Source organism: Lissotriton vulgaris, chromosome 4_1 (genome assembly GCF_964263255.1).
Source record: "Lissotriton vulgaris chromosome 4_1, aLisVul1.2, whole genome shotgun sequence".
Taxonomy (NCBI): Eukaryota; Metazoa; Chordata; class Amphibia; order Caudata; family Salamandridae; genus Lissotriton; species Lissotriton vulgaris.
This window is the reverse complement of record NC_141691.1, coordinates 1658984672-1659009114: the sequence shown is the minus strand read 5'-3', so window position 1 is coordinate 1659009114 and position 24443 is coordinate 1658984672. Positions and strand designations below refer to the sequence as shown.

The 24443-nt window shown below is 48.0% G+C and overlaps 1 protein-coding gene across 2 annotated transcripts in view; it reads right to left on the bottom strand.

The window, feature by feature from the left end:
* Window positions 1-618: 618 nt before the first annotated feature.
* The window catches only part of LOC147724369 (myelin P2 protein-like), a 45101-nt gene continuing 21276 nt past the window's right edge, over window positions 619-24443 (bottom strand). Inside the window, exons 1-4 of one of the 2 annotated variants that reach the window (XM_086965930.1) lie at window positions 18369-18855; window positions 14470-14642; window positions 7204-7305; window positions 619-842 (exon numbers count right to left, since the gene is read on the bottom strand). In XM_086965930.1, the coding sequence (XP_086822056.1) occupies window positions 792-842; window positions 7204-7305; window positions 14470-14642; window positions 18369-18441 (399 nt within the window). In that variant the 5' untranslated portion in view covers window positions 18442-18855 and the 3' untranslated portion in view covers window positions 619-791. Of the gene's footprint in view, window positions 843-7203; window positions 7306-14469; window positions 14643-18368; window positions 18856-24443 lie in introns of those variants that run through there. The other variant, XM_086965931.1, reaches the window with a different exon arrangement.

Genomic DNA, 24443 nt, shown 5'->3' with positions numbered 1-24443 from the left:
AAACTTACCCTTTGTCCTGAATGTTTACCCTCACTGTCCAGAATTTACACCCATGCCAGCTGGTCACTACTGCTAGACACCCGAGAAAACTCCCGCCACCGGGAAAGTTTGCTCTTGGACAAGCGATGGGAGACTACTGACTGGCCCAGTTTACTATATAGGTATTTCAGACAACAATTCAACTGAAAATGTTCAACTCTAGACTTGTGCGCCCGATTTATACAAAACAGATTTTCAAGTTACGCATTAGTCCATTAACAGCTTGATGTCCTTCCAGCATTGACTAGATTAATTGTTGCCTTCATTCAAATGCCAGAAACTGGTCCTCGGAAGCTTGTTTCCGATCCAGGGAAGGCATTGCTTGGTGGTTCGGGCTGGACTGTTCCCATGAGGCACAGGGTCAGGCTGATTTGCATATGGCCATGTCTGAACTGGGGTGGTGTGCAAAAAAAACACGATTGATTTAGGCCCAGATCTCTGTACTGGGGTGAATGTAAGACATTGTTCTGCATTCTGTCCATCAACTGTTTTTTGCATTCATTCAAAAGGAGCCACAACACAAAGCCGTGCGCTTTACAAGTACCCAGCAACATTAAAGATGCAACACGCTAAACAATATTCAGTTAGATTTGTTTTTTGTTTAATAACCACGGCAGACACCAGTCAACACGAACATTGGGATAGAATTCGAGGCAGTCACAAAATTAAAAGAAAAGCAAATAAAGAAAAACGTAGATGCTATAGCAGGGCTCATGGAACTGAGCTTCTTGAACGTACACATCCAGTTTGGACTATACTTTATCATAGGTCCGCACACATTTCACATCACCCATGGTGCAAGTCTAGAAAAGACAAAATTGAGAAATTAAAATAAGTAAACCGCTCATACGAAAAACTTTTGCATTTAGTACAGTTATGTAGAAATAGCGAGAACGTTTATTAGAAGTGCTGCTTTCTTTCAAGCTTTAATATTAATGTTACAAGGGTAGGAAAACGTCAATGTCATAGGAAGAGCAATTTAAAAAAAATGCACATCTGCCTAAACACTCGGGCCATTTCATCCAAGTGATCATGAAACTCCTGTTGAAACCCTCACTTTAGCTTTGGTGCTTTCCATACTGGAAGTAAGCTCTTCATTTATGTGTAAGCACTCCTGGGAAGGCCCTGTGCTGAGGGAGCGTCGAAATACAGTTCGCATCCAAACTACTTGGAAATTTCGAAAAATGTACAAAGTAGCTTTCTGGAAATGCAGAGGCAGGAGTGTGTTGTGCCCTAGCCTTCTAGTGGCCACCAGAGGCCTGGGCGATTGGTGGCCTTGCGCAGGGGCTGGCAGCGCCGCAGCAGGAAGGAGGCACCAACACTGTAGTGCTGTCGGAAGTGACGTGCTCGAGCGCGCGCACCCCTTTTATTGAGCCCCGCAGGCCACGCCTGGCCTGCGGATGTGTGTGTGCGTGGTAAGCTAGACCGCTAACAGCCACTACATCCCTCCCCAACTTGCAATTGTTTTCTTTTCAAACAGATAATGAGATAAACAGATTCAGTCTTACAACATGTCATATAGGAGCGCCTGGGTACTTGCGTGTCCATTGGTGTTGTGCTCAAGGCACCAGCTGGCAGGCATAGTCCTTCAGCATTTGGCTCGGTGGGGGGTTGGGCCTCAGATTGTATTTTCGGGCGTTGCCCCTGCCACCTTCATTTGCCTGGAAAGTGTCTCTGATGGCAGCCGCCGGTGTTTGGGGCGCTGCCGCGGGGTTACTTTCTTCTACCTGATCTTCCGGGACGTTGTCTCCGCTGATGGTCGCCGTTCGTTGGGTCGGATCTCCTCTCCAACAGCTTCTGGTCACTGACTGGACTCCTGCGGGAGCGCCTTGAACCACGAAGTGTTCCTTGAAACTTCCTCTTCTCCTCTTTTGGCAGTGACCATGGTACCCTTAGTAGATGTGACGGTCCACGGGCCTGGTTCGTAACGGGTTTGGAACTTCCCACATGGACGTCTATTCCGAATGATCACCCGGGTCCCCGGGCTGAGACTCCTCGGCTGGGCCCTCCTGTACTTGCTAGCACGTTGGTTCTCCTGTTGCCTCCGTGACTGGGTCTCCTCCGTGTCGGCCGGGGGTGGTGCCCATCCTGGCGCGGTTGGGAAGAGGTCTCTCCGTGGTCCTTGGAACATCAGGGTCCACGGGCTCCTTTGTGTGGCGCAGTGTGGTGTGCCCCTGTACTCTCTTAGGAACTCGTGCAGTCTTTGCTCGGGATCGGCTTGTTCCACCAGAGCGATTCGGAATACTTTGTTGAGGGTCCGCATAAACCTCTCCACGTCTCCGTTTGCTTGTGGCCACTGAGGTGTAATGCGGCGGTGCCGAATTCCCCTGGTCGTAAGGAACGTGGCGAATTCTGCCCCTTGGAACGGCGGCCCATTGTCGCTTCGGACCTCCGACGGGTAACCGAACATGGAGAAGATCTTTTCTAGCGCCGGTCCCACATGAGCAAAAGCCGTGGATATCACTCTCTCCACTACTGGATATTTGGAGTAAGAGTCAATGGCTACCAGGGTATGTCCTTCTCCCAGAAAACTTCCAAAGTCTATACTGATTTTGGTCCAGGGGAGGTACAGGCCTCTTCGGTGATTATTGGCACAGGTCTCTCCAGATCACTCGTCAGCTGGCAGGCCATGCATCCTCGTACGTACTCTTCCACCCTGGGCTCTAAGTCTGGAAACCATACCTTTTCCCTCATGCGCGCCTTCATTTTCGTCGATCCTTGATGTCCTCCGTGGGCTAATTGTATCGCCCGGTGTCTCAGACTGTGGGGTATGACTAGTCGTGAGCCCCTCAGTAGCACTCCGTGGTACTCAACTCATGTCGGATCCGCCAGAATCTTGTGAGTGATTCCTTGTCCTCCGCGACCCAGGATGTGGGCGGGCGTAGGTATTCTGTCCACGATCCGTCTTGTACTGCCTGAGTCGTTCTCCGGTACACATGGTCGTCTGCCGCGGCTTCTTTTATTTCATCAATGGTCATGCTGATCGGGCATGACGCGAGGGCTACCCACTGAGCATACTCCTCACGGTCATCTTCCGTCGATTCATGTTCTTGTGGAGAGGGGTGGCGTGACAGATAGTCTGCGGGATTCTTGGCTCCCGGGCGGTAGGTGACTTCCATCTCGTAGGATTGTAGTTGTATCACCCATCGTTCAATGCGAGGTGGGGGGTGTGGAGCAGTCCCTTTGAAAAGGGACACTAGTGGTTGGTGGTCTGTTACCATTACGAATGGGTGGCCATGTAAGTAGAGGTGGAAGTGGCCGCAGGCCCACTTAATGGCGAGCGCCTCCCTCTCGATTTGGGCATATCTGGTCTCCGTCGGGGTAAGGGCCTTGCTGGCAAACGCTAGCGCTGTCCACTGGCCGGGCTCATGTTCTTGGGTCAGGACCGCGCCGAGCCCCACCGGGCTAGCGTCCACAATCACCTCTGTACGCTTCTTGGGGTCGAAGTATGACAGTGTGGCTTTCTCCAAAAGCGCGTCTTTGATCCCCCGGAATGCCTCTTCTTCCTTCGGGCCCCACTGCCACGAGACATCCGTCTTCGTTAGTGCACGTAGTGGTTCACTTCTGGTGGCCAGACCCGGTATGAACCGGCCACAGTATGTGGCCATACCAAGGAAACTCCTCACCTCCGTCGAGGACTTTGGCGCGAGGGCATCTTTGATGGCTTTGGATTTCTTCGGATCAATCTGAATGCCCTCCTGATTGAATACATAGCCAAAGAATTCTATCGAGGGCTGAAAGAATTGGCATTTCTCTTTGTGGAGTGTGGCTCCATGGACGCTGAGTCTTTTCAGGACGTCTCTCAGGTGCTTGTGGTGTTCCGATGCTGTGGCAGAATGTATTAGGATGTCATCGCTGACGTTGATGACCCCGGGTAGTCCTGAGAGAAGTTCACGGATGGTGTTTTGGAACACCTCCGCCGCTGACGAAATGCCGAAGTTCAGTCGTTTGTAACGCCAGAGTCCCAGGTGAGTGCTAAAGGTGGTGATGAAGCGACTCTCCTCCGCTAGGGGCAGTTGATGGTATCCGGCGTTCAGATCTATCTTCGAGAACCACTTCGACCCATTTACATCAGCGATGATGTCATCCATGGTTGGGGTCAGATGTCTCTCTCCGGATGGCGGCGTTTGGTAGTCGCATGTCGATGCATAGGCGGATGGCGCCTGGTTGTTTAGGTTTTTCTACGATCACCATGGGGGATACCCATGGGGTGGGCCCCGTGACTCTCGATGACCCCGAGAGCTTCCAGTTTCTCCAGTTCCTTTTCCACCAGTGGGCGTAGATGGAAGGGTACTCGGCGGTGCCGCAAGGCGGTGGGAGTGACTGACTTATCTATGTGCAATTTGATAGGCTCGCATTTGATGCAGCCTAGGCCCTGGAACAGTTCGGGAAATCGCGCCAAAAGTTCATCCACCTGGTGTGATCTTATCCGGTTAGCAAAAGCGATGAGCTTCAAGTCCTCTGCGGTGTGACTGCTGATCAAGGTATCGGCTTCACGGTTGATGATGTGGATTGTCGCCATTACCCGTGTCTCATCGGCCTGGATGGGTATTGTTATTTTTCCCTTTAAGGGCAGGGGAGTGTCCGCTCCATAAGCAAAAATCCTGGTCTTCGACGGTAATATTTCCGGCCGTGGGCGTAGTCTGTTGAATTGTTGCAAACCCATTACGTTTACAGTAGCGCCAGTGTCAATTATGGCCTTAACTTAGTTTCCCGCCATTTGCACAATGCACGTGGGCTGTGGCCGTCGTCGCTGTTTTAGCTCTCGTGCGAACGACACGATGTACGCCTCCTCATCCTCCGACTCCGAGTCATCGTACACCGTGGGAAGGTGTTTCTCTGTCCTGGCTGGTGTTGCTTCTTCCAGCGACAGTTGACGGACGGCTTTCGTGGGCGCCCGTGGCCTCCGGAATGGTTTTGACGTGTTCCTTTTGCGGCACACCGAGGCGAAATGATTTGGTATCCCGCAGGTTTTACCTTGAGCCGGGCAGTCTTTTGCCCCATGAGGTTCATGTCCACAATATCCACATCGCGCCCGCGGTGGGTCTCTCCGATATTCCCTTTGCAGTGGTCCCCGTGGTTGGGGGTCGTACAGCGTCTGCCCGCTCCACTTTGATGGTCTCCGCCTTGACTTGTGGTAGGTGTAGTGCCTGTTCCATGGCAGAAGCCCTGACACTCGAGAGTTCATAAGATCTAGCAAGAATTAAGATGTCTTCTAGCGTTATGCCTGGCTTGCGGAGGATCGCCCCTCTCAGCGTTTTATCCCAGCATCCCTGGATGATCTGTCATCTTATGGCCTTTGGTTGGTCTTCATCGGTGGAGCTGGCCAGCTCCCTAACACGGGTATGGAATTGGTCCATCGTCTCGCCTTCCCTTTGGTGTGCTTGGCCCAGTTTGAAGACCTCAAAGTCTACGTTCAGTTGGGGGTCAAAATGGCCGTTCAGAGCGGCGACTGCTGCGTCATAGTCATCTCCTGTGTTAGGCAGGTGTTTGAACAGCCTGAAGATTATCGCCCGCGTAGTGTAGCAGAAGTGACCGCTTCACCGTCTTGTCTGTTTCTCTCGTGACGATGAAGTAGTTTTCCAACCTTTCTAGCCATATTTTCCATCTCGGGGAGGCCGTCGACAGGTCCGCCGCCTCGCTGAATGGTGGCAGTACCCCTGTCGCAGCATGCTGGAATGGGATGGTGACGACCGGCACCGGCGCGTCTTCCTCCGTCATGGTGGTGGTGCCACAGGGCGTCAACAACGAGACACTTTTCCCTCCCCGCGCAGGCTCTGCGACGTCGCGTAGCTCACCTTAGCGTCGTTGCAGTGGTTGAAGGCCTCGGGGCACCTCGCGACAAGCAGGCTGCAGGGTGCGTTCCTCCCCAGGCAACGATGATCCTGAAGACGCACACGGACGTGGCGAGTTGGCCCCAAGGCTGCACAGCCGCCGGCCACAGTGGGGCACCCAGGAGAGTGGCGGGCACATCCTCCGCTGGAGTCCTCCGTTCCCAGGCACTGGGGAAGTCTCTCCCTAGCAGACAGAGGCCTCTCACGCGCAATGCGTGAGGAAAAGCAGGGTGTCGGGCCGATCCGCGGCTCACGCGCAATGCGTGGGAAATGGCAGGTAGGCACGGAAGGCAGGCCAGCTCAGCACCCGTTGAAACCGCTTGATGCCCCTCGATGCAGGGGGGTCCTCCGACCCAGGCGATCCCCACACAGTGGTCCAGGGGGTTTGATGGGCCCTAAACCAAGGCCCAGACAGGTGGACAGGCCCCAGCTCGGCCAAGTGCAGAGAGCCGTGGATGCGCAGTAGGCACCGCGAGTCAGAGCGGACCAGCTCCGGGGTGGCACGAGCGAGGGTTGGGCCCCCTCCGCTCGTCGCCAGTGTTGTGCCCTAGCCTTCTAGTGGCCACCAGAGGCCTGGGCGATTGGTGGCCTTGCGCAGGGGCTGGCAGCGCCGCAGCAGGAAGGAGGCACCAACACTGTAGTGCTGTCGGAAGTGACGTGCTCGAGCGCGCGCACCCCTTTTATTGAGCCCCGCAGGCCACGCCTGGCCTGCGGATGTGTGGGTGCGTGTGCGTGGTAAGCTAGACCGCTAACAGCCACTACAGAGTGCATGTCTCCAAGAAGGAATTTGAGAATCGACGAGCAGTCCTAGAAGGCCTACTTATCCCACTGGGCATTTCCCAGGAAAGCTGGTTTTGAAAGCCAATGGCTGCTGCTCATGCCACTGTCAAAGGCGAGTTGCAGCCGGCACAGGGTGGCTTCAAGGACAAAACTAAATAAGAGGGGGGCTGAGGAGTAAGGCATCACATGAGAGGCAGTGAGAATGGGTGAATGAGAGCGCAAGGGGGCAATTTGAAAGGGCTGATTGAACGGCTTCCATAGTTTGGCCCTAACAGAGTGCGTACAATTCAAAATGTAACATACATGCTGCATCACGACCATACATAGAATTTCAAGCTTGTAGAAATTGCACATACACCAGTTTGCTATTTTGATCTAGGCTCGAAAAAGGCAAAAGTAAGGTTACAGGCTCAAGTCCACGGTTTTAGGTGCAGCCGTGCAGGGTATTGGTAGCTACTTTACATCCAATGTTACTCCAGCATGCACACATTGTACTGCTCCTACGTAAAAATATTGCTGCTACTATAGTCAAACAAGGCCAATCACTTACCACCACGAGTTTGCCATCCTTCACTTCTCTTCGGATTGTGGTTTCCTTATCATCCCACTTCTGAAGTTGGATTAATGCACCATTTTCGCAAGTGACTATTGTCTGGAAAACAAAAAGACGCCTTTCACTATTAGAAGGTGCATTTTCAACACCCAAAATCAGAGTAATCTACAGTCACCCCATACCAAGTAGGTTGAAAACTCCCCCTTGAAAGTTTTCGGTGCTAGGAGGTAAGGTGCTTTCACGTAGAACTTGCCTCCTTCAAATCAGGCCATAGTTATGTTAAGGATTTGGCTAGTAACTCACATGACAGAACAGTTAGTCAAAATAAATGTATTCGATAATTTTACTAAAACAGTATTTACAGATAAGCGGCCGAAATCTGATGCAGTGACATTTATAAAACTTGCAGAAAAAAAAGTAGGTTTGACTGAAATCAGATTCCATCACATGGACGGGGGTGGGGGGGGGGGGGGGGGGGGGGGGGGGGGAGTTCAGAGATTATATTTTGGCTGGAAAAGACAGAGGGGATTAAATTCAGTCTGAACCCCACTAATATGAATCTGGCATGAGAGTCAAACGATAAAGAGGCTGTGTCTTCCTGGTCGAATGGGCCTTCCAGGTATAGTGTTACAGACACCTTTGTACTGTTCATCTTAAAACGCTTAGCTGCTTTTGGTTAGAGAAGAATATCTTGCTTTGAGAGTAAAGTGCAGCTTGATGGTAATGCAAACAAAAGCCCTAAACTAAGAGAGAAGAGGCAATCTTTAACGTGTTAGCCATGAAATTCTGTGGTCGTGGGAGATGCAATCTTCGATCAGTCTGATTAATATTCACCAATACTCTCCTTCAGATAGAGTGCCATAAGAGTGTTGGTGCTAACCTATTTTAATGTAAGGGCCATCTAATTCTGAATGGCAAAAAAATTTGGAACAAGTGGGAGGGAGACCAACAAATCTTTTCCCAAGAATTTGATGGTTTGGAGGGTATTGGAATTTGAGATTCCCCAAATCCCAGCCCCATAGGTTGCTACTGATTTCGATTTGTAGGAGTAGACCTTTTTGATCATGTTGAGGCGCTTAGAGACCAATTTTTTAAGAATTTAGTGCGATAATAGTCTTCTCATGTGCTAGTTCCCTGTTGGTGATCATACGAGACCAGGTTAATGGTCGATGGAATGTTATTCCAAGGGAGAACTTGTCTGTGCTACTCTGCACCCGGTTATGTAAAGGTCTGGTGCCCTCTAGTTTACTCCCAGATATTAGGACCAAGGTTTTCATCTCATTGGTCTTCAGATATAGGCTGCTCATGTATTCTACATAAGTTGCCAGTAACTGCTGCAGGGATTGACCAGTGGGGGCGAATAACACTGCATCATCTGGAAGAAACAGAATTGGGAAGCACTTTGTTAATTGTCGGAACATCCTGTGTGGTGTTCAGCAGGGGTGATTACACCCCATTCGTTTAGATTGGAAATAAGGAATGGGATGAGTACACTAACCCTGGGTGGAGCCGGCGTAGTGAGGTTATGGGTAGGTCCACGGAGTTGGGGAAACTCCATGGAGCTCAACCCACCTCCACCCCACCCCCCCCCCCCCCCCATATACCAAAAAGTTAAAATATTCATTTAAAATTAAATAAAAACACTTAAATTGTCCTGCAGCGTCCCTGGACTGTCCCCCCTCCTTGTCTCTCCTATGTGGGGTACATATTAAGAGAACTGCGTGCTTATTTCTTGCAAGAAGTCTGAGAAATGTGTATGTGTGCAGCTCTCAAGATGTACCCCACATAGGAGAGAGGGGGGCTAGGAGGGCAGCCTGTGGACACCGCAGGACAGGTAAGAGTTTTAAAATAGCTTGTAACTATTTCAGGGGGTGCTGGCTACCTCTGCTCTGGAATTAGTTTTGCCCTATACTCCCAACTTTCCAGGAGAGCGGGCAAGTCTCCACACACTCTGTTGGCAGAGTGGAGAATATACCCAGGGTTAGTACACACCCCTGAAGGACTCTTAATTGGGAATGACCTAGATCACTCACCCAGTTTCCCATAACAGACACTTGCTGAAGAACAAAGCAATCTAATAAAATGTATTGCCTCCTCAATGCCCATTTCTGCCATTATATTCTAAAGGTGATGATAATCGTCGCAGTCGAATGCTGCTGACAAATACATAAATTAGATAGTCATCCCTGCTTTACTTGTGTATACTTGACCATTGTTAAGCTTAGATAAAGACATTGGGCCCAACTCCTAAAAGTAATTGAACTTTTGGTATTCACAAAGGGCATTGCAAAGTCAGTCAAGCTTAATTGAATTGCTAAATCAACCATAAAAGCACTTAAATGAATAAACATGAATTCATTTAACAGGTAAAAAGGTTTAAAAAATTCAAATAATCAAAAAATAATTCCATAAAAAGACTATTGCCTCGTTACACATGCACGATTATGTTAAGATACTTTTGATGGACAACCTTCTTTAAACACATGGCAACCCTCCATATTCTATGTTCATTTTCAAGCTGCTCTAATTCAATTAATGCAGGGCAGCATTTGTCCGATCCCCATAGATGTCAAGATTTTTTTCGATCCACATCATTATAAAATTAAGATAAAGCATTCATGGCGGATTGTTCTGAATTATATCTCAAGGGCACATTTGCATAACTACCCCAATTATTCATTTTAGGGAAGCTTACTAATTTATGAAAGATCACAAATCTAAACGTTTTGAAAAAGAACCGGTCGTAGCACAAAGAGCATTTAGTAGTAGTAGTAAAGTTAGGATTTGTCTTAGATAACTTGTGAATCAGGCCCATTGATCCAGAGTTCGGTTTCCTTTTTAAACCTGTATTGCACTGGGATCTAAACATTTTTATTGGTGGCCCAATCCTCTAGCCTGTTTAATAAAACATGGCCCATCAGCTTAGCAGTATTGTCCAATAAGGATATGGGCTTATAGTTTTTAAGCTTAGATTTCCTTTCTTGTGGATTGAGATAGTTGACCTCTACCACAAGTCCAGGGACCCATGGTTGCGACTGTATTGGAAACGTTGGTGAAAACTGGACCCCAGAGATCTGGCTGAGCCATTAAAAAATATATATATGGTGTACCATCCGGGCAGGGAGCTCAGTTAGTCAAACACTGGGAGAGTGCCTCCTTCATTTCATGCAAATTTAAATGGGGGGGATTTGGTTGCAAAAACTCTAGATGCCTGCTGGCTAAACAATCCCTCCATGGGTGGATTCAAAATAGGAGAAAGGTGTGCAATCCATCTTAGCTACCTAATCTATGTTCGGCTCCTCTGGGGGTTTAAGGAAAAGGCCATAAAAAAAAATCTCCCCAAAGAAAAAATGTATGAAATTTTTCAGGAGGGCTGCTTGGTGCAGCTGATCCCATGCCTCTTCCTTGAAGGTTAATTCTTAGCTTCCTTGCCTCTAAATAGTAGTAATGCCTTTTTAGTTCCGCGTCCCTGGGGTAGATTTCAGAGCCTGATGCACCGCAGATAGGGCTTTAGTACATGACCAGTCAAACCATTTAGGTCTGGATTTGATTGGGGTTTAACTAACCCCAGTTAGGGCTTATTTTGCCTACAGCAGTATATGGTCAAAGACATAAGGAATCTATATTGAATCAGGGTGCTCTGCCAAGCAGGTCAGGATGTAGTTATATCTTTTGCCAACTACATGTACTGTAGTTTTGTCAGCCATTGCCCATTTTAGGATGATCCAGTTCTTTGCATCATAGGTCCGATATGCCTGGTCTGCACCAAGTGGGTTCCCCCACCCAAGTCACAGGTTATAGCTTCATAATTGCTGAACCCAAAGGGCATGTTTGCAGTGTTAGAGACAGCTGTTGTAAAGGGCAAGGATATCCTTAAGTAATCTAGGGTTGAAACCAGGCCAAATTCATTTTGTAGGATGCCAGAGCCTACAGGATTCATAATTTCCAATTCATGAATGAAAAACGTTCTATTCAAGGCATCACCGTAAGGATCATTGGCACAGTGTGGAAAAGTGCTCGCCTGACTCGTTGAGCATGCCACATCCTGTTTTACATGAGGATGAGCAACTGCATTAAAAATCCCCCAAGCAAAGCCAAAGGGGATGATGGACGGAGTGTTGAACATTGCAAGCACTCATCCCCAGTCCAACTGATCTGGGTTTAATCCATCATTCTTTAGCCCACTCTGCCACCCCAGTTCAGACATGGCCATATGCAAATCAGTCCGACCCTGTGGCTCATGGGAAAGTCCAGCCCGAACTGCCAAGCCACGTCTTCCCTGGACTGGAAACAAGCATCCTGGGACCAGTTTCTGGCTAATCAGCCGGGCTAGCTTGAATTCAGTGGCAAATTGGGCAAGGGACCCACGTCTGGGCACATCCTGCCAACTTAGGGCGAACAAAGCGGAAGTAAGGGGGGGGATGATGGACGGAGTGTTGAAGATTGCAAGCACTCCCCCCCCCCCCCCCCTCCCCCTCAACTGATCTGGGTTTATTCACCCATAGAAATTTTAGAGGTTGGTTAAGATTTATTAAATTAATAATATCCTGTTCAAAGTTATCTACAACCGGTTTCATACATCATTAAAACCATTATAAAAATGTATGCATAAAAAAATTGTCCATTCTGGATCTTTAAGAGAAGGAAATGATAGTAGGAGGAGAGAATCAAAAAATCTTACTTTTAGTGGATCCCAGTAGCACGGCACGAGACAGATGGGCGGGCAGGCAAGCATGAAAAGAGCGCTAGCCATCTTAAACGATTTGTCCCAGGTTTCCTGGAAACATACCAGATCATAGTGGTTTATAATTGCTAGCTAGTCAGGGTTCCACTTTGGCTCTTAGGCCAGAGATGTTCCAGGTGATCTGTTTATAGTATTGTTCTGATTCAATATGGCCAACCATGGGAGATAGAAATTCAAGGCACCCCTTTTACCTAAAGTTCGGTCAGGGTTAGGAGAATTAAAGGCAGGCCTATTCCCGACTGTCATTTGCACATATCCAGATCAGTTAGGGTGCTAAAGCAGTTATCAGGGAAAGGGGTGAGGAGTCGAGCCAGGAAAAGGTGGGAGGGCTCGTAGTGGTGGCCACTAGATACAGGAGAACTTCAGGCCTGATATAGGGGTTATGCAATTTATAAAATTAGCCAAGTGGCAAAGCAAACATTTGAGAATGATTTGGACAGTCAGGTAAGCAGCCAAATAACGACAACCAAATGGCGCGAGTTAAGCAGACTGCCACAAAAGCTCCCTGAATTGATGTCATGGATTTCCACACCAAGGCCACCCTTCTAGCCATTAAAATACAAGGTAATAGCTCCCCCGGCCCCCTCCGTGTTTGCTAATCCAGTGACATGCCTTAGTAATAAATTGCTCCGTGGTTTCTTTTTGGATTGGGTTCAATTTTGGGACATTCAACAGAACTATTACACAAGGACATGCAGCTGGGGGTGGGGAGGGGGGGGAGAGATCTAGTCTTCGATCACAAGTTTGATCCCGTTTGCCACTTCTAGGTTTGAGCCTCAAATGAATGGTTGGTGTATGGTAGCTTGGTACTCAAGAGCTCGCTTTGTGGCTACAGTGTTCAGTGCAGGGTTGAAGATTCAGAGTGGCTGATAATTTCCTGTGCGGCACAGACTTGTTGGGAACCTTTTGGTTTGCGCCCCCCTCTTTCCAAAACCGTGCTATACCGAGGGTTAGTAAAAATGCACTGAAGTACATCAGACAAGTTAGGTATTAGGGGGGCGGGGTGGGGGTTGTAAGAGGCTCCACTGCCCTTGCCAGATTAGAATTAATCGGATCAGTTTGGGTGGGGATTAGAGACTCTAAACAAATAGATTCCAGATGGTCTTTCTAAAATACTTTGCCTCATGGGAGTGAATGACTGTTTAATTTTTAAAACTAGCCTAATCGTCTCTACCTGCTGATATATCAGTGCCTAGAGAAGCGACGGGCGGCTTAGCAGTTGATCTCTCCCCTTTTCCCCCTGGGGTGACTCGGCAGTGGTAACAGTGTAGGAAGTGGTACGCAAGATGAAGCTACTTTAGATGATTGAGAGGTCGCATACTCCTGCGCACTCTGGGGCTAAGGGATTACTCCCTTGGCAGTCAGGGGGCATGTGGTCAGCATTAGAAATCCTGTTCCACAATCTGGATTGCCTTATTAAATGCATCAGAGGTCCTAGCGAGGAAATATGCTGGTCCGGGTCCTGATCTAGTCACTGCTGCAAAAACGAGGTCACAATATGTTTGAGGGGGCCCAGCCAAGCCTCTTCTGGGCTCGGACGGACATGGAGTGGGCTTTGCCCGGGTACGCCAGCGTGCGTCCCATGCTGAGGGAGCCCTGGGCGCTATTCGTGCACCTCCTGGTGCAGCAGGAATGGCAGAGAGCAAGCCGCATAAGAGTCTGGAGCTTGAAGTTCCCGTCCCCCCCCCCCTTTCCCGACACCTCCAGCAGCACAACAGTTTCCACCAACAGTCAGAAATGCTAAAAATCTTTCATCTTTAAAAAATAATTCAATGGTACAACAGTGTGGCATGCGAAGAGGTCTGCTGGCGAGCTCTTTAAAGCTAAGCAGGACTAGTTCCTAGTCTCATTGGCACTTCTGGAGGGCAATTAACCTGGGGTATTAATACCCACACTGGGAGCTTCTCGTTGGAATTACTCCACAACTGACGACCCCGACTATTTTCCTGCCGCTACAACTGGCTATATAAAAGATAAGTACTGCACTAACAATTACTCATCCAACGTGACCTACAGTCTGGCTTTCACAGTCTGTCCTAAATGGAAAGTATATTCAGCACGTCTTTGTTTTCAGAGAGGTTAGAGTGAGCACTGAGCACCAAGGAAGGCAAATTCTGATGGACACCAGTGCAGGATTAGTTAGCAGGCCTTACCAGAAAGTAAGGTTACTAATTAGCACGAAACATGCTGTGCATAAAAAAAGTAATTTAATTTTCCCTTTGAATGTCATTTCTTGATTTCAAGATCTTGTCACCTTAGCATATGCCATCGAGACGCCTAGATACCATCAGCTTCTAATTCAAACGGCACCCCCTCCCAAACTCAAGATACTTCTGTGGTTAAGCAGTCATTCCACTTCACCCAGATCAGTAGCAGGCACCCATTTTACACCCTTTCATTTTAAGTGAGTGCCAGAATACAGCCACCAAGATGGCCCAGTGGTAGCAGGTTAGTTAAGGTGACGTAGGAGGCCCCGCCCATTTGAGTCACCACCAGGTTCGATGGCACACTGCCCTCACCTTGGTCTTCCGCTTGTCTGCCGTGACCTCGTCAAACTCCTCACCCAGCTTGAAGGAGATCTCGGTATTTGCGAATGAGCTCTCAGTTTTGACGCAGTACAGGTCCCCCGTTTTACAGATGATCACGTTGGGCTTCACCAGAGCGCCTGCCTTCCTGGTAGCAAAATTAACACCTGCACAGAAGGAAAGAGAAACATTAATATGCCATAAGACTAGGCTTCAAGTGGGATGAAAAAACTGGTGTGCTCAAAGGGGCGTGGCTAACATCTGTGCTTAGCATAGTGTGCTGCACAACTTGTTCCTATAATTACATCAAGATATATAGTACACGTATCATCATACCTACAAGTCAGGACTATAGGCTTTGTCAATGGTTGTTAGTTGCACAAGATAAATTAGCAACTACAGCTTATATACAATATTGAAAAAGCTTACATTTGAATTTTGTAGCCCTGGTGACACCACGACAATATTGCTGCTCCCGAGTTTCAAAAAGAAGTACAATCCAGAGAGAAAGTTACTCTTTAGAGGATTTCCCTCCCCTTACAACACTCACCTGGCTTGACGTCATGCCCCAACTTCTTCACTAGTGACAAGTGAGCAGTGTGAGAACCCGCAAATGATGTGCCTACAACCTCCAGTCCGGAAACAGGAGACAGAGCCCGATAGAAAACCGTTTCGAGGCCCCCTTTAAAAAAAGCAAACTGCCGGTGTTCGCCATCGCTGAGACCCGGCCCACTTAAAGCCCTGCCGAGAAAGTTTGAAGCACAAGTACTACACAAAGTGTGCTAGTAAGCAACACTTACAGATCAGGTCATACAAATCTAGTAACAAGCAGGGCTGGCTTTTAGCGGGCGCAACCTGACCCAGTTGAAGGGCGCACAGACAACTGGCCGGAGCAGCCATGAATATATCCTATTCCAGACCACCAGTTCATTGCCTTAAAGTTCTTTGTGAGATCATGCTTTCTTAAACTCACTCGATTACCTCTCCCACCGCCCTTAGTTTAGTTCCTTCCCAGGGACTTTCACATGCAGTTTAGCAGCTGTAGAAGTGAGGGAACAAAGTACAACATGTGCATTTCTTGGCTTGTCACTGCTGAGGGACAGGACGTGACCTCCCACTACCATCACCAATGTAAGGGGAGGGAGTGGAGCACGATTGGCTCGGCCGCCAAATGTAGTTTCGCTCTGATGGAAGGCCGGCCAGGCCACAGGGGTGCACCAGAGCGAAAATACGGTGGCGTTCAAGGCTTCATGCTAGTAAGGACACTTAAGAATCGTAACACTGGTAGTATGACCCCGTAAAGCGTTTGCTAAAAGATGCTCCTGGACGCGTTCTGCTGTGAAAGACTGGGCACTAGGAGATGCCGAAGCAAAAACCTAATGCACTTCTAGGCACTACCTGCGTGTGGCGGACTAGCGCCCCGGGAGAAACCATCTGACAAAGGTTAGGCAACATGGAAAGAAGCAAAAGGAAAGAATACAATGTAATGAGATAATAGTTTACAAGGCTCCCAGGAACACCAGTAGAACGGGTGCACTCCAGAGGGCAAGAAGGAGCTATAAGAGATCGAGCTTTATTGGCAAAGAAAAATATTAACAAAACGAATCCACCTTCCTATTTTGATATGTAGACTTTTTCTATTGAATTCGTAGAACACGTCCTCGTATTGCAATGCTTGAGCAAGTCACTAGGTTTAAACTGAGGCAACCGTATTTCGCTTAATTCAGTGGAGCACGCAAGAGTTTTACACATGCGTTCGCTGTCATGTTGAAAATCTAGCCAATTTATTAAAACGGGTTTATTCTGCATTACGTAAGCCCCTTCGAAGAGAAAAGCAGGCATTCTGCGGAGGTCAGATGCTCAATTCGGTGAATACTGGGGGGGGTCCTCACAATACCTTTCATTACATCGTCGCCTTTCGAAATGACGACTACAGGACCGGAGTGCAAGAAAGCAGGGAAACGAACTAGTCACATTGGACGTCGGACACCGCCCGACTACTATTCCATTTTACACAGACTCCCTTGCTTCTTACGCCACAGAGCCACGCGCCGCTGGTGCGTCATGTCCAAGCCAGAGTTGTAAAACTAGCAGAAGCCGCACAACTTCAGCATTTCTCCCTTCGCCGCGTGCCTCGCTGTGCACGCCAGGGGCGCCGCATGCTGCAAGACAGCTACACGAACAAGTCCCGTCATTGCAGACGCAAGTCACAGTCTTTTGGTGTATTCTGGGACTTGTGGTCTTGCTGTTCACGATAGTTGATCAAATGCACGAAGCAGACGGTGGGCTGCTCATCCGAAATCCATACTCCAGACCAAAGGAAAGGAGAATAGCGCAGGTGCACTGGCTCCAGAGCCGGCCCTCGCTGGTTCATGAAGCGAGGCAGCAGCCCGTTTTCGCAGGCCTGTCCCTGGCCGGCTATATTAAAGCAGTGGCAAGCCTCGAATATACAGCGCCAAGGTAGAAGGGAACTGGTCCGCAGTTTTTATCGTCCAGCTCGCCCAAGCCAGATACCACCCGGCTGCCTCACACAGCCAATTAAAACGGAGGACAATCTTCCAAGTCAAATTGTGCTTTTCGTATTAAATATATATATATATACACACACACACACACTTTTTTTTTTTTTTTAAGTACCACACATTGAATCAGGGGAGCAGACTAATTTCACCTCTTAAGTGGTATTGCCAAAACATTCACCGTAATTCTTTTAAGTCAATGGGACCAACAGGATCAATATTTGTTGATGCAGTGTTTAAAATAGGCCGGTACAGCCCGGTACGGAGTACCGGCGCTTCCCGACGTATTACGCATTACTCATGCCGCACTTGATGGAAGGGAATCTCAAGATGCAGCCATGTGGTCCCTAAAGGAACTGAGGCAAGATGGGTGGGGAGGGAAGCTGGTTGGGATCCGAAGCTGCATGGCCAGCAGTAAGAGTACTATTGAAAAGAAAAATGGCAAAGTCAATAGGTGTGGCTTCCAGCCTTTTGAGACAGCCAATGTTATTTGGTCATGGTTTTGTAAAGCGTTAGGGTGGGTGTTGCTCAACTTAATTTGTTTTATTTATAATATTTTACAAGACACACACACGACTAGTATGCTGTATCACAGACAGACCCATAACATGGAGAAAAAAATAAAGATACAAATAAAAAACACGCTAGCTGCCCCTAAACACACAGTACCTCACTTCAATGTTGTGTTTCCATATTGACTGTTCCTATCTTGGCTCTGGAACCTACAGATCTTTTTCAGCACGCCCAGTATTGAAAATGATAAATATACACATTATATAAAAAAAAAATCGTAGAAACAGCTACACCAGGATTTCTCGATATTAATTTATAAACTTATTTTCCTCACCTTCCCGGAGTCTTTTTTGTTGGGGGTGGGGGGGGGGTTTATGGTATGGAGCTCATGTGCAAAAATCACAAGCTTGAGGTACACTAATGGACAGAATGATCTCCTTAAAGCACCCCGCTACTTCTAAGAGTTATCACTAAACTACAAAAAGTGCCCAACATCAAGTAGTGCACGCACTAACGGGTATACAGCAGGTGCATTGACTCACCATACCATCTAACAGCACAAGAGCCGTTCCCTGCAATTTAGACATTACTGAAAAATTAAGGTGGAGGATGGGGCGACTACAACATAACCCAAATGCGGACTTAAAAAGTGTGGGAATGAAAGGCTCGGAATTACTCCATCGGCACCTCTAATCCTCTGCCATCCCTTTATTCCCAGTTACTGCCTCTTTACGCACTGCATTATCGATGTTTGACGGTGTATCCCGCAATGACCTACGGGGTGCCTCCCACTTCTCCCCTACAACGCAAGGGGAGAGATAAGCCAAGACTGGATCCGCGGACGGTAAGTGTCCCCCTTACCGAGGCTCTGCATGTACTGATCAAACCCCTCGCTGCTGCACAGCTTCCAGGTCCCGAGCAGCTCGTCCGCCATGGCAAAGGTGTAAAGAGCAGCTTACGCGTCCAAGCACAGGTGAGGAGAAACTTTTCGTTGTGTGAGGCAAGACTGCGTCTCGGCCTTTTAAAGAGGAACCGGCTCCCGACCGCTCGCCTCGGCTAATGGGCGGCTCCCGACCTCCCTCGAGCCGGGAAGCGCCGGGTCAGCAGCATGTGCCAGGAAGTCACTGGGGCAGAGAGCGCGGGCATGTCCCTGCTGAACACCCATGCCCCGTTCCCCGGCTCGCCTCTGTCCCGTGCCTCTGCACGTGCCCGCACGCAGTCACCCCACACAGAATACCAGAAAAATGCAAACTAGGAATTCAGATACAGCTGACAGCACGCGAGCCCGAGCTCTAGACGCCACCCGATAACCCGGAGGGATGACCCTCGATTTTCACTCACTCTCCTTGTGCTAGAAATTATTTTAAAGGTGAAAGTGAGGATATTTTATGATCTTATAATGGACTTTGGACGCGAAAAAAGCAATATGCATTTTCATGCTTTGCAAACACCTGTGTGCTATACTTGAATATTGTCGAGGCTTGTGACTGCAGGGTGTGGCTGGGCCTCCAGTTGATGGACTCCTAAAATATTTGCAAATCGTGCAATTGTCCCAAAATTAGGCCCAGAGTCCAATTTACTGTTCTAACACTGGCACTACAAACTTTTGAGGAATAACTCCTCCCAAATATTGTGAATGAGTGTTAAAATGTGAATATTGGCCATAGGTCACTGGACACTGCTGGAAGGGCGGATGCAGTAGTGTCGATAACTTGTAGAGGCGGACACTTTCAAACACGACAGAGAGACAACCTTTTTTGAAAACTAGGAGAGACAACATAAAACACCCCGGGGAGAAAGGAACGCGCATGACTGAGGTTTTCACCCGGGATTTATAAATACTTTAAGAAGCGCTTGGAGCGCGAGCCTAACGCTGAAGTCGTGAGGTTTACCGATATTGCAGTAATACCCTGACTTGGATTTCCAAGCGAGCAGAGAGGGTTTACACTGATATAAGAGCCAATTGAATAGTTGTTAAGGGTTGCCGACTCGAATACACGATGGATTGTAAATAGCCCTAGTCCTGAAGAGGCCAGAATTGATTGGCTGAAACGCGTCGACCATAAAGAGACGGCAGATACATATAAATAATTTTGATTAATTTGAATAGTGTGATGAGGGATCTTTAAGACATTGGGTTTAAATCATTTCGACCTAATTGTTTTCCTCATATGAGTCTGCGCGATCTCAATAGGAATGTCTGTTTTAGGTTTTGTTGAGACATCCTAACTCAAAACGAAGGGCTTCTATTTTGTTGTATATATGTAAAAAGTATTTGTATATACAAATGTGTTTGAAATTATAATTGAGAGATATATAAACTTTTTTATTTGATAAAAAGAAAAAAGAAAAATCATTTGGTAATAACCTCTAACGTGTCTGTGGGTCAAGATGAGATAGGGGACTATATAAAAGAGATATTTATACTTAGTTTGGTCACAGTGATACAAACACTAATATAGGGAGTATTTTACTTTTATTCCTTATCATTTCAAATTATTATACATACCGCGTACACCAAGGTACCATTTTTGTATTTAAGGCAGTAGTGCATACGGCAGCCTGGATGACTTTTGTGGCAGTAGGAGGCAGCAATGTTGTGCTCGCATCAACAGTACCTAGAGCTTCCACAGTCTGGCGAGTGTTGATGGTGTACAAACACTGTGAAAGGTCTCAGTGCTTAATTTGTAATAAAATAAGTACGGGGCCCTCGTTAGGAGGCCACTAGAGCTGGCACTGCCCATTGCCCCTGCCAGAGCTGCCAAAACAAAACTATTAACCATCGCACTCCTAAAAGTGTGACAAGTCAGACCACACCAGGTCCCCAAAGCTGTAAGAATCTCTTTTTGCGGCAGGCATTAGTAATTTTTGAATGCATGATTATTAATAAATATTTGTTGTGGTGCTCATCTCTAAATTACCCTGAAACCAGTCCCAGGATGCTTGTTTCCGGTACAGGGAGGACCTGACCTGGCAGTTCGGTCTGGACTGTCCCCATGAGGCACAGGGTCAAGACTTATTTGCACATAGTTGGGTCTAACTGGGGTGGCGTAGTGTGCAAAAGAACAATGGATTTAACCCAGATCTTTTGACTGAGGGAGAGTGTTTGCATTGTCAGCATTCCATCCATCATTTGTTTGCTGTAACACTTTTCACCCTAAGTGGGATGGATATGCCCAGACGTGGGTCCATTGCTCACTGTGCCACTGGATTCAAGCTAGCCTGGCTGAAGAAGGATGACTGTCGGAGGGAAGGTCGGAAACAGAAGCGAGGAGGCCGTATGGGGTGAATATTGTAGGTTTATTTAAGGTATTGTAACAGTGGTTAGGGGATAGGGAACTTGAGAAGGGATTGTCTTTTGGGCAAAAAGTAGGTAAAGAGATGATTTCAGTGTTCTCTCCCGGCGTTGTCTTCTATTGTAGAGTCAGGTGGTCCTAGGAGTCCTGGTCTTCTATCCCTGGTTGGATGTCCACGGGGTACCGGTTAACTCGAAAAGAAGAGAGAACAGTGGTTAGCCCTTTTCCTAAATGAGGCTCTAAAAATCCGTCACCACACCGTGCAATATGGGGATGAAAATCAAAGGTGAAGGGGGGTAGCCCTTAAAGAAAGAGGTCACGTGAGGTTGCTGGCGCACGTATTGAGCCTAAACTGGGGTCAGTGTTGTGCTGAGGGGAAGGTTTAAAGGGACAGTCTTGTGAAGGGTGCCAGAGGATCTCCACATTGCTTGAATGACACAGGAAGCGAAAATATGGCACACCCCCAATTTAAGAGTAGAAAGGTTGCCTCCTCTGCATATCTCCTGCTGAAAATTGCAGGCGACAAAATATGCTGTGCAGTAGCCTACAAGAACAAGCATGTTGTGCACTCTTAATTAAAAAGGAGCTGAGGGGGGCACTCTGCCAGTTTCCTATGTCAAGACGATGGCCAAGTCCTAGGGCAAATGCAATTCAAAGTAATGCCGGACTGAAATTTTGGTAAATTTGTAGTAGAACATCACTATGTGTGCAGTGCTCATCCAAAGAAGATGATGAGTCTCTCGACAATTTCAGAGCTGCCTCTACATTTTCAACCCTGGAATCCGTGAACGAAGTCTTGATCTGTAAGCGGATGAAACCTCACAAGACTACCATGCCACGATTCATGTCACATTTATATCTTTTGAGGGATACTCTCAAATCTCTGAAAGTGGATTCTCGGAGTCCCAGCTTCGCAAACAGGATAACCATGGTATAAGATGCAACCCTGTTAGATTTAGTAGACAGGAGACTGTAAGCATCATTAAAGAAGGGCTAGGCCGGTTTCTTTTTGGCAGTGAAGATCAATACATATGGTGTCTATGTTTCTCAGTCACAGCAGCAGGATTTGAGTTCTGTGTCCAGCAGTGGATGAGGTGGTGGCTATGCAGAGGTCCTACCATGGTTGAGTGGCAGATCCATCTACTCTGTTACATCTCCATGGGTGCAATGTAAGCATCAGCTGTAGCAAGGGGTGGGGGCTATTTTGCTGCCAGGTGCCACTTATTTTGGTCAGATTCCACCCAGATGAATATGCTGAGGAAAATGTACCCTTCCCGGGGTCAAGTTTTTTGTTCTATCCTCAGAGCAGGGTATACAGAACAAATATTGAGATGAGGAAATTTTGCATGGCTGCCAGTGGTACCCAAGGTAGCCTTCTAAGCAATGATATTTGAGAGAACATCTCCAGCCACCACAAACCCTGTAGCCTGCTGTGAGAAGCTGGCCTGGTATATGATGTCCACTTATGTAAGTGAGCACCTCGCACCAGTCCAGACCACCCTTATGGTGATTTTAAAGGTCTTAGACAACCTTAGAAAGCTCTCTAAGTGGTAGCTGTGGAGAGCAGCCTTCAGGCTTAGTCCAATAGGAATGCAAAGCAGCTTGTTTTACCAGAACACAATCTTATAGTATAGATTAGGTGAAAGAGAAACACACAAGGTATTTATAAAAATGTGTACTTATTATATAATACTCTCAAACACATACAAATATCTCCTATCCGGAGATATGCACAATGCACACAATACTTTGCATAGAAATCAAGTAAATAGCATGAAATGCACAGTGAGCCCGATATGGGACCAAGCCATACACTAAGAAAGTGGTATAGAACCACGACTCGGGTCAAGACAATGTTGAGAGGATGTAGAAGTGCTGGGGACCAAGCTACCATCCAAGGTGAGTGACTAGGAACCCCACGGAGACTGTGTGCAGTGTGGGAACATGACCACGTGCTCCGTACAACTCTGTGTTAGTCGCGGTTGGAATTTTAAAGATTAAAGACCCTTCCCAGTGTACCCTGAAGAAACCCCAAGGAAGACAGAAGGTTAGAGAGCCACCCCACCCATGGATACCCTAGTACCCATGTTACCTACACAAGGGAAGCTAGGTGAGTGGGTGTGAATTGGTGTCGGCCAACGCCGTCGAACCCTTTGGAGGACTTCAGGAAAGTGCCGCTGCTGAAGGAGAAAGTGCTCAGTGAAATTCAAAGGTGGATTCTAGTTGAGAGGTACCTGCAAGCAGAGGGGACATAGTCTATGTCACTGAGGAGTTACCAGGAGATCTGGAAGACGAATGCCCACCAATGTCGGGAGTTGCAGGAGAGTTGACAAGGACATTGACTTTGCACCTGTGAGGACCAGGCGGTGCTCAGGAAGACCAGGAGCCATGCACGATCTGTCCAACGTCAGACTTTGAGTGCTGAGGGGTCAGTGTCTGGCTATCCTGGCTGAAGACGGCTGATTGCCGGAAACCGGTCCTAGGATGCTTGATTCCGGTCCAGGAAAGACATGCCTTGGCAGTTCGGGCTGGACTGTTCCCATGAGGCACAGGGTCAAGGCTGATTTGCATATGGCCATGTCTGAACTGGGGTGGTGTGGAGTGCAAAAAAACAATGGATTTAGGCCCAGATCTCTGTACTGGGGTGAGTGTATGATATTGTTCTGCATTCTGTCCATCAACTGTTGTTTTTGCATTTGTCACCCCGAGTGGGATGGGAATGCTCAGACGTGAGTCCCATGCTCTCCACACCACTGGAGTCAAGCTATCCTGGCTGAAGACGGCTGATAGCCAGAAACCGGTCCTAGGATGCTTGATTCAGGTCCAGGAAAGACATGGCTTCGCAGTTCGGGCTGGACTGGTGCCATGAGGCACAGGGTCAAGGCTGATTTGCATATGGCCATGTCTGAACTGGTGTGGAGTGCAAAAAAACAATAGATTTAGGCCCAGATCTCTGTACTGGGGTGAGTGTATGACATTGTTCTGTATTCTGTCCATCAACTGTTGTTTTTGCATTTGTCACCCCGAGTGGGATGGGTATGCTCAGACGTTGAGTCCCATGCTCTCCACACCACTGGAGTCAAGCTATCCTGGCTGAAGACGGCTGATAGCCAGAAACCGGTCCTAGGATGCTTGATTCCGGTCCAGGAAAGACATGGCTTGGCAGTTCGGGCTGTACTGTTCCCATGAGGCACAGGGTCAAGGCTGATTTGCATGTGGCCATGTCTCAACTGGGGGGGTGTGGAATGCAAAAAAAAAATGGATTTAGGCCCAGATCTCTGTACTGGGGTGAGTGCATGACATTGTTCTACATTCTGTCCATCAACTGTTGTTTTTGCATCTGGTGGGAACACCAACAAGCCTTGGCAAATGCAACCAATGCAGAAGTCGAAGAAGGTGCAATGTCGGGACCAGCAAGGTCCAGGGAATTCACCACAAGCAGGGGAGTCAGGGCAGGCCCGAGAAATCAGGTGAGTCCAAAAGAAGCAAAGATGAACCTCAACAGGATCCACAGGCCGGAGGCACTGGAGTCACAAGAGGACCTGGAGCGGCTCACCAAAATATGCAGGCCACGGGCCAAACATTGTGATGTGGATGAAGACTTTGGTCACTGGAGATGCTTGAGGTTGGGGCTACTTCA